Source organism: Macaca fascicularis, chromosome 4, assembly GCF_037993035.2.
Source record: "Macaca fascicularis isolate 582-1 chromosome 4, T2T-MFA8v1.1".
Taxonomy (NCBI): domain Eukaryota; kingdom Metazoa; phylum Chordata; class Mammalia; order Primates; family Cercopithecidae; genus Macaca; species Macaca fascicularis.
In genome coordinates, this window is record NC_088378.1 from 122,194,962 (window position 1) to 122,212,011 (window position 17,050).

General features: G+C 34.9%; 1 protein-coding gene across 3 annotated transcripts in view; it reads left to right on the forward strand.

The window, feature by feature from the left end:
* MMUT (methylmalonyl-CoA mutase) overlaps positions 1-17,050 on the forward strand; it is a 36,358-nt gene that overhangs the window by 3,024 nt on the left and 16,284 nt on the right. For all 3 annotated transcript variants that reach the window (XR_012434469.1, XM_045391005.3, XM_045391004.3), the window contains exons 2-8: positions 952-1,375; positions 2,499-2,866; positions 4,316-4,473; positions 8,313-8,484; positions 10,416-10,664; positions 13,206-13,317; positions 14,331-14,446. Coding sequence is in view for 2 of the 3 variants with exons in the window: in XM_045391005.3 (XP_045246940.2) it covers positions 991-1,375; positions 2,499-2,866; positions 4,316-4,473; positions 8,313-8,484; positions 10,416-10,664; positions 13,206-13,317; positions 14,331-14,446 (1,560 nt within the window). In the remaining variant the exon portion in view is untranslated. The remainder of the gene's footprint in view (positions 1-951; positions 1,376-2,498; positions 2,867-4,315; positions 4,474-8,312; positions 8,485-10,415; positions 10,665-13,205; positions 13,318-14,330; positions 14,447-17,050) is intronic.

Here is a 17,050-nt window from a genome sequence, read left to right on the forward strand (position 1 = left end):
TTGGAGCAGTTTATAAATTAGCACAGAAATAGATTACTGAAGAGGCCATTTGGCTCACCTTATGGGTTCTGGGATGAGTTGTGAGCGTATTAGTTAAATGCAAGGACTTTGAAACCAGCTGCATAGGTTCCAGTCAATGCTGGCTCTTCTGTGCCTCGGTTTCTTAATCTGTAAAATGGGGCTAATAATAGTACCTACCTATTAAGGGTATTGCAGAGATTAAAATTGCTACTCTCTGTGATGTCATTATAGACTTCTGTGTTACTAGCCCATAGAAACGCTGCAAGTTGGAGATAATGCCTTAGCTGAATTAGCAAGAGAATAATATTTTAGGCAGAAGGAAGAGCAAGAGCAAATTCACAAAACTTTGACATATGCGCAGCCAACTGTAGGTAATCCAGTATTTCTAGTGCACAAAATGCATAAAGAGGACAAAGACAGAGGTGGGTCTGAGGGGGAAACAGAGACTGGTTCATGAAGGCCTTGAATACCTGTTTGTCTTATTCACCACTTTTTTCCTCCTTTACCCAACATAATGTCAGTCATAAACTGATATTTAATAAAAGCATTTTGATGTTAATTAGGAGGCTGTAGTATATCTTCCACATGATACAGAGTCTTTGAAAAATTTCATGGGGAGTGTGACATAGTCATATTTACAATGATGTCATTGTATGGAAGGGATTCATATAGAATGGAATAGAAGGGGGCTAAGACTGGTCAGTAAGACCAGCTAAGAGGCTACTGAGGAAAAAGAGTGGAACTAGAAGACTGATAGTAATTGTGGAGAAGAGGGGCCAAAGTTATAAAATATCAGGTGCAGGAAGCAGAAAAGGGGAAGAAATGAAATCAGACTAATACATCTTCTTTCTTTTTTATTCCTTTCTAATCAGTAGCTCCTATTTCCCACCCCTTGTTCTAAATGTTTATACACTATGTTTCTTTTTCTAGGTCAGTTCTTATTTCTGTTGGGTGTTTCCGTGCTCCACCATGTTAAGAGCTAAGAATCAGCTTTTTTTACTTTCACCTCATTACCTGAAGCCGGTAAAAGAATCATCAGGCTCCAGGCTCATACGGCAACGATTTCTACACCAGCAACAGCCCCTTCACCCAGAATGGGCTGCCCTGGCTAAAAAGCAGCTGAAAGGCAAAAACCCAGAAGACCTAATATGGCACACCCCGGAAGGAATCTCTATAAAACCCTTGTATTCCAAGAGAGATACTATGGACTTACCTGAAGAACTTCCAGGAGTGAAGCCATTCACACGTGGACCATATCCTACCATGTATACCTTTAGGCCCTGGACCATCCGCCAGTATGCTGGTTTTAGTACTGTGGAAGAGAGCAATAAGTTCTATAAGGACAATATTAAGGGTGAGATTTTAATATAAGACATAGTATTTGTGATAAGACATATACCTCCTATATTTTTATTTTTTTGAGGTTAATCTCTGTAAAGATGATATTCACTCCATAATTTTGTAGTTAAAGACTACACTCTGAAAAAAGTAGATTTTTTTAAACTTCTGTGGTCAAAAAGATAAGTGAGTTAGAATAAGGTGCTAAATTTTTGAAAGAAAACAACACTTACATGCACATTATTTAAAAGAAATTAGGTGAGGTAAAATTGCATGAAGAAAAGAAGACATTAGCTTTGCCTTTGAAAAATGTTTAACATTGTTGGGATAGGTATTGGAGAGGAAGATAGTTAAATGATGCCCAAAGAAAATGTAAATGTGATAACGTGGTACAAACATTCAGTGCAATCTGGCATTCATTCACTGAAAATTATCTTAATTATTATTAATTCTTTCTGAGCTTTAATAAAATCATAGTGTTTGAATACTAAACTGGTAGATTTATAAGATTGTACTGCCCATGGAAGGTTGAACTTATATTTAGTATAGATTATTTTAGTTATTTAAAAATTTTGTACGATTGTCATAATTCTGTTTTCCAGAATATTTTGAATAGCCAAGAATCCTCTTGTGGCAGTATTAGATAAAAGAACAAAAAAGTAAGCAAGCATACAAATGTTAAGTTATTTTTACCATATATGAACAGCCAGATCTTTTCATGAATTTTAGAAATATTTCAATCAAGTACCATATCTTCAGATAGACATGAGATGATTGAGATTTGTTGTTTCTTCCATTCTTTCCTTTAGTGAGGTCCGGAACTAAATTTGTGCATTTTGGCACAAGGGAAACAACTGACTCTCTTAAGAAGTGAAGTATCTTTATTTAAATTGGTTTTGACATGTATGAGCATAAAAATAGTTGTTATAAAAGTATACTGTTATGAGATGAATCAACATTTTTAGTGGTGTTAAAGTAAATCATTTACCTTGATTCCAGACTCTTGAATCTTACGTTATTTTTCTATATGTATTTAGCTGGTCAGCAGGGATTATCAGTTGCCTTTGATCTGTTAAAGTAAATCATTTACCTTGATTCCAGACTCTTGAATCTTACATTATTTTTCTATATGTATTTAGCTGGTCAGCAGGGATTATCAGTTGCCTTTGATCTGGCGACACATCGTGGCTATGATTCAGACAACCCTCGAGTTCGTGGTGATGTTGGAATGGCTGGAGTTGCTATTGACACTGTGGAAGATACCAAAATTCTTTTTGATGGAATTCCTTTAGAAAAAATGTCTGTTTCCATGACTATGAATGGAGCAGTTATTCCAGTTCTTGCAAATTTTATAGTAACTGGAGAAGAACAAGGTGTACCTAAAGAGAAACTTACTGGTACCATCCAAAATGATATTCTAAAGGAATTTATGGTTCGAAACACATACATTTTTCCTCCAGAACCATCCATGAAAATTATTGCTGACATCTTTCAATATACGTCAAAGGTATACTTTGTGGTTATTATAAGTTTTTCTATAGTTCCTTGAATGTAGGAATTTTTACAACATGCTAAAACCTAATTTTAAAACTAAGTATTATAAATTTGGAATGTTTTATTATTGTTACTTTTTGTTTTTAATGTACTAATTTTATGTTCTGTCATTACTTCTAGGAATCTGGGCAATAGATCCTTACTGTGTTTTCTTTATTCCTAAAATTTAACTCTGATAATTGTTAGATTCAGGGAGGTCTTCTACTTACATTTTTAAATTTTCCTCCGAAATTCAGATGCAGTTGTGAAGTAGACACTGGTATCAGACAAATGGGGATTGGAATATGAGCTTTATTTCTGCTAAAAGCTGAATTGGAAGATATCACTTATCACTCATATCTGCAATCTCAAGGAGGTCCCTAATATTCACCCCTGAATTAGACTCATCTTTCCCAATGAGAATGATGGGAAAAGTCCCTCCATAGGGACACATTTTCCTCCTTCATTTTCCTGTGAACAATTTGTTTATATTTCCACCCATTATTCACACTTTGCTTCTTACTAGCAATGCGCTCCTTCTCTTTACCTATGTTAAAGTCAGACCATTATTTCATGGCACAGGGAAAATCGTCATCAACCCTTTTTATCTCTATCAATCCTTGTAATTACTATTATCTCCAAACTCTAGCAAGCATTGCCTAGCAAGCATTTTATGTATGGTTAACTCTTGGTAAAGATAGTTTTTCTTGACTCTGCAGGATATGTGTGATATACTCTACCTAACGTGAAATTTTAGAGGAATGGTGGAAATACAGTTTTTGTAGTGATTGTGGTGGAAAGAACCTGTCTGGGATATGCTTGGTATTAAATGTCACAGTAAATCAAACTGGAATCTTTGATTTTTAAAGCCATGCATTTTATCCCATTTTGTTTCAACATATAGTACTAAGAATTAAATCATTTTCTTTTTTTTCCTGCCATGTACTTATTCATGTTTGATGCCTTCATTCAAATTAGAAAATTAATAACTAGTAAATAATAATAAATTTATACATCTTCAGCAAATTAACCCAAAGTTTGGGTCTACAACCTCTTATGAGGTCCAAGTCATTGGTTTGGAATTAAAAATGCCTCATTTAGTTCTCAGACCAAAGGTTACATTCCTAACCTCAGCTAGCTAATTCCACAATTTAAACTTTTAGAAGAATGGTTAGTACAAATTCTTGTCCACCAGAAAAATAAAGTAGGTAGAGTCCTGATGATGGTTCATGGACGAACCATTTCAATTGGAAAGCAAATTAAATGTAACAAATAAGTATTAAATATTTTGTTAACATTATAAACTACCAAGTATATTTGAGTTTAACGTAATTTTAAAATAATATTTACGCTTAGAAAGTGGATTTAATAGAACCTTTTAATATTTTACTTATTCATTGTTACAATTTTTTTTTTTATGTAGCACATGCCAAAATTTAATTCAATTTCAATTAGTGGATACCATATGCAGGAAGCAGGGGCTGATGCCATTCTGGAGCTGGCCTATACTTTAGCAGATGGATTGGAGTACTCTAGAACTGGACTCCAGGCTGGCCTGACAATTGATGAATTTGCACCAAGGTGAGTAAATTAAACCTAGATATTGTTTCAACATTAAGAAATGCATAGGACCATTTTATATATTGATAAAATGGATTTATAAATATAAATATCAGGCTAGATTTAGATTTTCTTATATTTGAGTGATAATGAGAGAAAAAGCCAATATTTCTAATAAAAAATAGAATTAAATTTGGCTGTACTTCTTTGTAAATTCCAGGAATATCTTGTTTCCAACTATTTAGAGAACACAAGTTTCACGTTTTAACAAACTATATTAAAATGTAGACATCATGTTTAGGCAGTTTTATTTTTCTAATTTTTCCATTTTAGAATACGGAATTACTCTATTATTTATTTTTTATTTTTTATTTTCCTGTTGCACTATCTAATGTAATGTTTTGGGATCCACTGTGCTGTTGAAACATTTGTTTCACAACAGTTTCTTAATAATGTTGTATGACAAATATGGGAAAACTTAAATGAAGTTTATGAAATATTTAAATTTGGAAGTCGAAAGTCATTCAGTGGTTCAGTCAGTACAGCAATCACTTGCTAAGCTTTGCTGTGCCAAACACTAGCCTATATGCTGACAATACAACATGTAGAAAACATAGCTTCTGCCTTCAGTGTTTATAGACTACTGAAATGCTCCTTTATACCAGGGATTTGTGTACTTATTGTGACAGCAGTTCCCAAAGTGTGGTCTAAGAACAGTTGGGCATTGCTAAGACTCTTTCTGGGGTATTTGAGATAAAAATGGTTTTTATGCTTATATTAGAGCTTTATTTGCCTTTATCACTTTCATTTTCTCAAGAATTTATAGTGGTGTTTTTCAGAAGCTACACGATAAGTGATATTGCAACAGATTGCAGAAACAGATATGAGACTCCAGCTGTCTTCTCTTAAGCCATACATTGAAGAGGTTTGCAAAAATGTAAAACAATGATGCTTTTATTATACATATATTTTAAGAAGCATACTTATTTTTCATAAGAAATGTTACTAATGTTAACATGTTGTGGGTTTATTTTGATTTGATTTGATGATTATTGAGATAGGATCTTGCTCTGTTGCACATGCTGGAGTGCAATGGCATGATCACTGCTCATTGCAGCCTCAGCCTGCCAGGCTCAAGCGTTCCTCCCGCCTCAGGCTCCCAAGTAGCTGTGACTACAGGTGTGTGCCACCATACCTGGCTAATTTTTAAATTTTCTTGTAGAGATGGGGTTTCCCTGTGTTGCCCAGCTGGTCTCAAACTCCTGGGCTCAAGCTATCCTCCTGCCTTGTCCTCCTAAAGTGCTGGGATTCTAGGCAGTAGCCACTGTGCCCTTCCTTATTGTTACTTTTAAGTGAACTAGTAAAGAAAATATTGATAAATATTATACAAATAAAGAAATAAATTCTTTGGAATCTTCAGTAAGTTGTTTTTTTTTTTGTTTTGTTCTTTTTTTGAGACAGAGGCTCGCTCTGTCGCCCAGGCTGGAGTGCAGTGGTGCGATCTCCACTCATTGCAAGCTCCGCCTCCCAGGTTCACACCATTCTCCTGCCTCAGCCTCCCGTGTAGCTGGGACTACAGGCGCCCGCCACCGCGCCCGGCTAATTTTTGTATTTTTTTTAGTAGAGACAGGGTTTCACACCACGTTAGCCAGGCTGGTCTCGATCTCCTGACCTCGTGATCCGCCCGTCTCGGCCTCCCAAAGTGCTGGGATTACAGGCGTGAGCCACCGCGCCCAGCTGGAATCTTCAGTAAGTTTTAAGAGTAAAAAGGGAACCTGAGATAAAAATATTTGAAAATTGCTGTGTTAAGAACTTCTTTGGATTAGAGACTTAAATGTTAGACCTAATACCATAAAAATCCTAGAGGAAAACCTAGGTAGTACCATTCAGGACATAGGCATGGGCAAAGACTTCATGTCTAAAACACCAAAAGCAACAGCAGCAAAAGCCAAAATTGACAAATGGGATCTAATTAAACTAAAGAGCTTCTGCACAGCAAAAGAAACTACCATCAGAGTGAACAGGCAACCTACAGAATGGGAGAAAATTTTTGCAATCTACACATCTGACAAAGGGCTAATATCCAGAACCTACAAAGAATTCAAACAAATTTACAAGAAAAAAACAAACAACCCCATCAAAAAGTGGGCAAAGGATATGAACAGACATTTCTCAAAAGAAGACATTCATACAGCCAACAGACACATGAAAAAATGCTCATCATCACTGGCCATCAGAGAAATGCAAATCAAAACCACAATGAGATACCATCTCACACCAGTTAGAATGGCGATCATTAAAAAGTCAGGAAACAACAGGTGCTGGAGAGGATGTGGAGAAATAGGAATGCTTTTACACTGTTGGTGGGATTGTAAACTAGTTCAACCATTATGGAAAACAGTATGGCGATTCCTCAAGGATCTAGAACTAGATGTACCATATGACCCAGCCATCCCATTACTGGGTATATACCCAAAGGATTATAAATTATGCTGCTATAAAGACACATGCACACGTATGTTTATTGCGGCACTATTCACAATAGCAAAGACTTGGAATCAACCCAAATGTCCATCAGTGACAGATTGGATTAAGAAAATGTGGCACATATACACCATGGAATACTATGCAGCCATCAAAAAGGATGAGTTTGTGTCCTTTGTAGGGACATGGATGCAGCTGGAAACCATCATTCTTAGCAAACTATCACAAGAACAGAAAACCAAACACCGCATGTTCTCACTCATAGGTGTGAACTGAACAATGAGATCACTTGGACTCAGGAAGGGGAACATCACACACCGGGGCCTATCATGGGGAGGGGGGAGGGTGGAGGGATTGCATTGGGAGTTATACCTGATGTAAATGACGAGTTGATGGGTGCAGCACACCAACATGGCACAAGTATACATATGTAACAAACCTGCACGTTATGCACATGTACCCTACAACTTAAAGTACAATAATAATAAATAAATTTAAAAAAAAAAAAAAAAAAAAAGAACTTCTTTCAAGGCTGGGTGTGGTGGCTCATGCCTGCAATCCCAGTGCTTCGGATGACCGAGGTGGGCAGATCACATGAAGCCAGGAATTCAAGACCAGTCTAGCCAACATGGCAAAACCTGGTCTCTATTAAAAATACAAAAGTTAGCTGGGCATGGTGGTGCTTGTCTGTAATTCCAGCTACTTGGGAGGGTGAGGCACAAGAATCGCTTGAACCTGGGAAGTGGAGGTTGCAGTGACCTGACAGTGCTTCATTGCACTCCAGCCTGGGCAATAGAACAAGACTCTGTCTCAAAAAATCAACTTCTTCCAAAAATGTATCAGGAGTGGATTTGCCAGCTTTGTGCCTTTAGAGACAGGCAAGTAACCTAAATGTTTAAATCAGCACAGAATATGAGATAAAAGGGAGAGGTGAAGGAGAAGTATATGCCTAGACCAAATGCACAATCATTCTTTTACAAAACACTTTCTGACTATTTAAACAAAGCAGATTTGCTGTTTTATTTCATTCATAAGTGACTCCTGTCTTACATATTGAGTATTCCTAAAATATATTTTTTTAAAGAAATTGAATCTTTCTTTAATGAAGGACACAAGAAGAGATTCTTTCATAAAGAAAACCAATTACAAAGTGAATAATTCTTACCTGAAACAAAATTTCTTCCATATGCATAAAACTGTGATTTTATGTTAGGTTTAAAGTTACATAAATATACATGTACTGATCTTAATTCAAATTAAGTTGTTTGAAATTAAAATATAGACCTTGATTTTCTAGTGTGTGATGCAATTAGTTTTTTTTTCTGTTCTATATTGTTAAGTTTAATTAAATTCTGGACCTAGCATTACTATTTTAGGTTGTCTTTCTTCTGGGGAATTGGAATGAATTTCTATATGGAAATAGCAAAGATGAGAGCTGGTAGAAGACTCTGGGCTCACTTAATAGAGAAAATGTTTCAGCCTAAAAGTTCAAAATCTCTTCTTCTAAGAGCACATTGTCAGACATCCGGATGGTCACTTACTGAGCAGGTGTGTATATAATTCAAAATGTAGAATTTTAATAAAGTCTTTTATATATATATTTTCTGAGCAATATGGCACAAGCAGGAAATAGATTTAAGAAGCTATCTGTTAATATTTGAAATCATAAATATTCTGAAGCATAATGTATACTTAGATTTGTAATTATACATAGTATAATAAATAAATAAATAAAAATTGTCTCCCTCTAGTGGTTAACAATATAAAATCACTTACATCCTAGCTTCCATGTAGTGCTGAAACACTTTTGTAAAAGTAAACAAGGCTGGGTGAGGTGGCTCACACTTGTAATTCCAACAATTTGGGAGGCCGAGGCAGGTGGATCATCTGAGGTCAGGGGTTCGAAACCAGCCTGGCCAACATGGCAAAACCCCGCCTCTACTAAACATACAAAACTAGCTGGGCATGGTGGTGCATGCCTATAATCCCAGCTACTTGGGAAGCTGAGGCAGGAGAATCACTTGAACCTGGGAGGTGGAGATTGCAGTGAGCCGAGATCACACCACTGCACTCCAGCCTGGGCAACAAGAGCAAAACTACGTGTCACACACACACAAAAAAAGTAAATGGAATTTAATGATGAGGAAGAAGCAAAAGTCATAAGTTAATACTCCCATATATTTGTAAGAGTTATAATTCTTAACATAAAACTGCCTATTTAAAATTGATTGTATATACATACATATTTTATATGTTAAAGTTATATGTTTAAACAAGCATGCAAGCAAACAGACTGTTTAAAGACTATTTTTACTTGGGTAATTTTATTTGTTCTCTTAAAAATTGTATAGTTATGGCCTTGTTTTTATACATGTTCTCTTTACATATGAAATTATTTTGGTACATTTAAAAATAATTTATATGTGCAAAGTTACATTGCTTTTATACATTTAAATGTTGAGTAATAACTATTGTGCTCCATATGAAATATAACTTCAGCTTCTTATAAATGGAAAAATAGACTGGGCGCAATGGCTCACGCCTGTAATCCCAGCACTTTGGGAGGCCAAGGCGGGCGGATCACGAGGTCAGGAGATCAAGACCATCGTGGCTAACATGGTGAAACCCCGTCTCTACTAAAAATACAAAAAAATTAGCCGGGTATAGTGGCGGGCGCCTATAGTCCCAGCTACTTGGGACTGAGGCAGGAGAATGGCATGAACCTGGGAGGTGGAGCTTGCAGTGAGCCGAGATTGTGCCACTTCACTCCAGCCTGGGCGACAGAGCAAGACTCCATCTCAAAAAAAAAATAATAAAATAAAATAAAGTAAATATAAATGAATAAATGGAGAAATAGAGACTTTTAGGTTGGAAGGAACCTTAATAATCATTTTTATTTTATCTTGCTTATTTTTTCAGCTAAGGAAACTGAAGTTCAGAGAGATCCAATGACTTGCCCAAATCACAATTAGGCATACAATAAACTAGAACTCAAATTTCAGATATCTCAGTTCATTGTTTTATCTGTTTGGTTAACATTTATTCAGTGCCTGTTTTGTACACATCATTGTGGTAGATACTGTGAGGTAGACAAAATAATTAGGGGAGAGTGAATTATGAAATGAAGGACTATATAGTCTTAAGTAGAAAAAGAATGTGTTCTTGATATACTTATAGAAAAGTATTTAGGCAATATATAAGTAAGCACAACAAACGTCTGATATTTCAGAGGATTATAAGAGGTAATGTTTTAGTGCTTAAGAGAAGATTAAGCACTAAACAGTGACTCTGACTCTTCTAATTCTCTTCTAATTCTGGCTTCTAAACTAATTTGTCTAAATTTATTTGCTATTCTGAAGCTTAGTATGGAAATTAACATAGAAAGTATGCAGCAGTTGCTGTTTAATCATGTTGCTGTTTATAGTTACAATATCTATCATTTGTTTCTTTGGGTTTTTGTTTTTTATCAAATATTTTAGGATCCTTACAATAATATTGTCCGTACTGCAATAGAAGCAATGGCAGCAGTATTTGGAGGGACTCAGTCTTTGCACACAAATTCTTTTGATGAAGCTTTGGGTTTGCCAACTGTGAAAAGTGCTCGAATTGCCAGGAACACACAAATTATCATTCAAGAAGAATCTGGAATTCCCAAAGTGGCTGATCCTTGGGGAGGTTCCTACATGATGGAATCTCTCACAAATGATGTTTACGATGCTGCTTTAAAGGTGAGTTTTTCCACTTTGCAACTTTGTTTTCAGAATTTGCAGATTTGTAAAGATTTATAGATGTTAAAACTTATAAGTCAAGATTTATAGATTTTAAATTTATAAATCAAATCACTTACAAATTTATATAATAATTTAAACAATGTTTGCAAAAAAAATTCAGATTTAATTTTATAGTTTTCAAAACTGAATCCATTTAAAAATACATTTGTATTAAAGTATTTTATTAAAAGAATTGAAAAGATAGCTAGTAGTTAAAAGCTCATAGAAAGAACAGCAATTTTTGATCTTCCACTTTTTTTTTCCTGCTTCCTGGAGTAAGATACATACTTCTTTGCTTATTTTTGTTTTTATCTGCATAGTTTATAATCACATGTATACTGTTTCTTCTAATTTTATCAACTGTAGACATTACACATGAGACCTTAGACACTATTGCTTTCCTAGTAGAGTAGTTTAGATTTTGGCTGATTCATACCCCTACTTTGCCTCCTCCCTTAGTACTGATATAATTATATCTCAATATAATCCTTTCTGAAATCTTCTAATGTTCTCATTTGATTTAAATTGTCTTTTCTCTATTTATGCTCACTATTGCTGTTGTTTCACTCCTCTTTGCCATTATAGTAGGAATATATTTTCATTTCTCCTCTGTTGAATTCTGAATCTTGAATCCCATGTCTATCTCTTGGTTATTTGGAAGTACATCTCATAGAAACCTGCTAAAAATGGTGCATGGGAGATAAATTATTTGAAACTTTGCCTGTTTGAGAATGTCTTTATTCTGTTTTTATACTTGATTGATTATCTGACTAAGCTTGACATTATTTCCATTCAGGAAATTCATAAGCAAGTTTGTAAGCAGTGATCTGTTTTTTATTCTATATTTTTATTCTGGCTTTCAATATTTCTGATCAGAAATTTGATGCCATTCTTATTCAGGATCTTTCTTTTTCAAAGTATTGGGACCTCGTCTTTACTTTTTGTGTTGATGTATAACTTGGTGTATTTTTTCCTACATGGTACTGAACCTTTATTGGGTCTTTTTCATCTCACTTTTAAAAAAATATATATTTTTATAGCTCTAGGAAATTTTCCTGTATTATTTCTTTGACAGTTTTTTTCTTGCCATTTTCATATGGTTTCTCTTTCTAGAACTCCTAGTCACAAGCTATGGACCTCCTTAAATAATATCCTGATGTTCTTATCTTTTTTTTTTTTTTTTTTTTTTTTTTTTTTTTTTTTTGAGACGGAGTCTCGCTCTGTCACCAGGCTAGAGTGCAGTGGCACGATCTCAGCTTACTGCAACTTCTGACTCCCTAGTTCAAGCGTTTCTCCTGCCTCAGCCTCCCGAGTAGCTGGGATTACAGGTACACGCCACCACACCCAGCTAATTTTTGTGTTTTTAATAGAGACGGGGGAGTTCACCATGTTGGTCAGGCTGGTCTCAAACTCCTGACCTTGTGATCTGCCCACCTCGGCCTCCCAAAGAGCTGGGATTACAGGCGTGAGCCACTGCTCCCTGCCTGTTCTTATCTTTTCTATAGTGTATCTGTTTGCCTTTTTGTTCTGTGTTCTTAAAGATTTGTCAACTTTATGTTTCTACTTATTTTTACATTCATGTATTTTTAATTCGTAGAGCTCATTTTTGTTTTCTAATTTCCCCCTTATAATTAATGTCATCTTCATTTGTTGCATTAGTGCAGAATCCCTTTTTATTCTGAATTCATGATATTTTCTGAAGTTTTCTTTTGCGTCCTGTATTGTCTCTGCTTTCTCTCTGTGCTTTTTGTTATTAGCCTTTAGTTCGAGTACAGGCTTTTATTTTGGTAAGACATCTTACCCTTACTTCTCTCTGTATTTGGTGTTTGATAGTTCATTGCATCTTGAGTTCATTTGCTGTAGACAGTAAACGTTGGTTCTCCTGACAGAATGAGAGAGGGGTGGTTGCAGACTCTGAAATTGTCTTCTTCTTTTTTAGCTTCTCATTTTACAGTTACATAGAATCCAATTACGTAGAATCTTGAATTCATCAGGGAAAAGCGGGTTGAACTTGATCCTTTCTGCTAAGCCATATATCATTCCACTGTCTGCTTTCTGCTTTCATATAGAAGCTATGATTGAAAGTTTAAATGTTTCCTGATTTCATTAAAGATGAGGTTACATTGTTTCTCTGCAGCTCAAATAAAAAGTAAATTACATTTTAAAATATATTTTTCTTAGAGACTTTATGTAATTATGAAAACTTTAGGTACCTAAAAATAAAGATTAGAGAATTGATGTGGCTTTAATTTTCTCCCAAGACTTAAGAGGTTTTGTGTTTTTTGGAATATACTTGTTAGTTGTCTTTTCAAGTAACTATAAACACACAAATTCTAATTAATGTCTTTGGTGTTTATTTAATTATGTTCTTATGAAACATTAAAATTTAGTTTATAATTTTATTAATATTAGTAATTATGTAACACTCATAACAAATTTGTATAGTTTATACACATTTTTAATATTCTCTTTTAGTTTTGTTAATGTTTTTCTTTTTAGCTCATTAATGAAATTGAGGAAATGGGTGGAATGGCCAAAGCTGTAGCTGAGGGAATACCTAAACTTCGAATTGAAGAATGTGCTGCCCGAAGACAAGCTAGAATAGATTCTGGTAAGATAAAGTGAGAAAGTTCATATATGAAATCCAGCATTTGAAAAGAAATTCATTTCTATTTGAAGATAACATGTATGGTTACTAAAACAAAAATAATGAAAAATGGAACTTGGGTAAATTTTTTCTCATATACTTTATCTATGTTTGTATTTTCGCATACACGGATGCACACAGGCAAGCATATGTACAAAGTGTGTGTGGATGTCTACCCATTGTATATATGTACTTGTTTGTGAATAGATGTCATTAACATTTTGAAGATGACACTGTTGATGATCAGTGTTCTCTGCATTGGAGTATTCATTCATTCAATGAATACTTTTTTAGTTTATTTTGTTTGAGGCACTTGCTATGTCTGGGCATACAACAGTGAACAGGACAGACATGACCTCTATGCACACAAATCTTACATTCTAGTAAAAGAGAGGGAAATGATCAAGCAAATAAAGAATTATAGATCATGATAAGTGCTATGAAGGAAATATGAAGGAGTATAACCAGTGGTAGGGGTTGCGGGAAGTTTTATATTAGAGTAATAATCTGGTAGTTTGAGGTAAAATATATTCTTTATCATGTAAGGAAGTATCTTTGTCATTTTGATTTACTACTTATAGAAGCGTTCTTTTTTTTGTTTAAAAGTGATTGGCTGAATTCAAAAAAATATTAGAAAAGCTACTGGGTATTCATTCTCTACCTTATAAATCTTAGATGGCAACTTCTCTGATTGTTATTTTGAAGTGATAGAAGATTTATTAGAAACTGTGAGAAAGTGTGTATTAATAGTTTGGTAGAATAATGAAAGTCCTTCCTTACAGAGATTCTGACATATACCTCTACTTTCCTCCCACACGCCCTTCTCAGATTGGGATTTGCTGATCTATGTCGAAGTTTCATTAAGACTTAAGAATACTACTTAAAGATATTAAATTTATAAGAAAAATACGTCATACCCAGAGCATTACAATTAGGTAATTATTTGGGAATAAAATTTTTCTTTGGGAAATTACCAGGTTCTGAAGTCATCGTTGGAGTAAATAAGTACCAGTTGGAAAAAGAAGATGCCGTAGAAGTTCTGGCAATTGATAATACTTCAGTGCGAAACAGGCAGATTGAGAAACTTCAGAAGGTATTAATAGCTTTTTTTTTTTTTTTTTTTTTTTTTTAGTATTTTCTGTGTTCTGGGCACTGGCTAGGCTCTGAAATTGTTGTGCTTAAATTAATCCTTAAAACAGCATGAGGTTGGTATTAATTTCCATCATTTCAAATGTAAGGGAACTAAAGATAAGGCTTTGAGAAACTTGCTCAGGATAAATAATTAGACAACCCGGACTCAGTCTTAGTCTGTTGCCACCAAAAACTTGTTTTAAACCATAATATCTACCTCTGTGAAACTTCTAAGTTGTTATTAAAAACCACACTACAATAATACCTTCCATAATTTATAGATTAAAACAAAGGCTTAGATAATTATGTAACTTACTCAAAGTTAAAAACAGAATAAAGTTTAGAGTTAGTATATGAATTCAGGGCTTCTTATTATGATTTCTTTCACCAGAATGGTAGCATCTGATACTACTGTTAAATAATTACTTGCTTTTTGATTTTTAAAATTCAACTATATTTGGTAGTGCTTTAGTAAGGTACAGTATATAATAACCTTTATTTATTTTGATTGAAACTAGAGTACTGTATTCCCTCCTTATTTTGTCACTGAGTTGATCCAAAGCATATGAAATACTAAAATAGGTAAATCAAATTCATTGTCACTGTTGTAACCTATATATTTTTGTTGTGTGAAGCTACTTTGGCCTCTTAATCTTTGGCATTTGTAATTACTGCTGTTTCCAGGGTAGGAGGCTTAAAAATTTAATGGCTTTTCTTTGTTCACTTTTCCTGAGATTGTTTAATGCATGACTTTTTTTTAGTTCAATCTATAAAAATCTAATAGTATTTATTGTATTTGGAAAACCCCTTTCTTCTCTCTTATACTTTAGGTTCTTATTAACTTTATATCTTCATAGCCTGAGGGATTTCATTTATCGTAAATAATGATAAACCTTATTTTGGGCAACAGAGAGGAATTCATTAATGACAATATAGGAATAATAGTTTTCCTATATTATATATAAATAACATTTATTGAGCACTTACTATGTACCACATACTGTACTAAATGCTTTTCTGGAATTGTTGTTTTTGTGTATTATTTTATTTAACAGGTAATTACTATTTTTATTTCCATTTACAGATGAGGGAACTAATGATTGGAGAGTCTCATTTAGTTGCTCAAGTTTATAGTATAAGTGAGAAAGCTGGGATTTGAATGCAGGCTTTTTTTTTTTTTTTTTTTTGAGACAGAGTCTCGCTCTGTCACCCAGGCTGGAGTGCAGTGGCCGGATCTCAGCTCACTACAAGCTCTGCCTCCCAGGTTTATGCCATTCTCCTGCCTCAGCCTCCCAAATAGCTGGGACTACAGGCGCCCGCCACCTCGCCCAGCTAGTTTTTTGTATTTTTAGTAGAGACGGGGTTTCACCGTGTTAGCCAGGCTGGTCTCGATCTCCTGACCTCGTGATCCGCCCGTCTCGGCCTCCCAAAGTGCTGGGATTACAGGCTTGAGCCACCGTGCCCGGCCTGAATGCAGGCTTTTTGACTCTAGTGCCAGTTTAGGATAAATGGATATTCTGATGTAACTTTTTCCTAGTTTTGAACCTTCTTAGGACCATGACCAAATCAAAGTTCTTCTATTATAAAAATTGACTTTCATAGCTAGAATCAGATATTTTTAGAGCAAAATATATTTCTGCTTCAATACTCTGAGCTCTCTTCAGTAATGAACTCAAGTTTATATTGTCTTATGCTTTCCTCTTACCCATGGGTTTTAACAGTATTTTACCTGTGGTGGTAATTTTTTAAAAAACGTGAACTACCTCAACAGTAATTTTGTATTAAATTATTTTTTTAATCCTTAGTCCCAATTAATTTTAGCATGTGTTTTCACTCCCTGAATTTTAGTAATCTGTTGTTGAGATAATTATAGCAAACTACCTAATCTAAGGACGACTAGTTTTCTAGTAAACCAGAAAAGGTATACTTCTCAGGTCTTTGCTCAAATGTCACCTTATCTAAGAAGCTTACAGTGATCCAATATCTACAATGGCACCCTACTACCCTGTGCCAAATCACTTCATTATTTTCTCGATTTACTTTATTTTTCTCTTAAATTGTATGTGTTTATTGTTTCTGTCTCCAATGAAAGATAAAGGAAAATGGGCATTTTTTTTTTTTTTTTTTTTTTTTGAGCTGGAGTCTCTCTCTGTTGCCCAGGCTGGAGTGCAGTGGCCTGATCTTGGCTCACCACAACCTTCACCTCCCTAGTTCAAGCAATTCTCCTGCCTCAGCTTCCCAAGTAGCTGGGACTACAAGCATGAGCCATCATGCCCGGCTAATTTTTGTATTTTTAGTAGAGACGGGGTTTTAACTATGTTGGCTGGGCTGGTCTCGAACTCCTGACCTCATGATCCACCCACCTCGGCCTCCCAGAGTGCTGGGATTACAGGCATGAGTCACCGCGCCCAGCCAAAAATGAGCATTTTTATAGAGAATTTGGGGTTAAGTTTTTTCTTGCCCTAAATATAGTTGGACCTCCATATCTATGGGTTCCACATCTATGGATTTAACCAATAATGAATTGAAGATATTTCAGAAAAAAAGAATGGATGCATCTGTACTC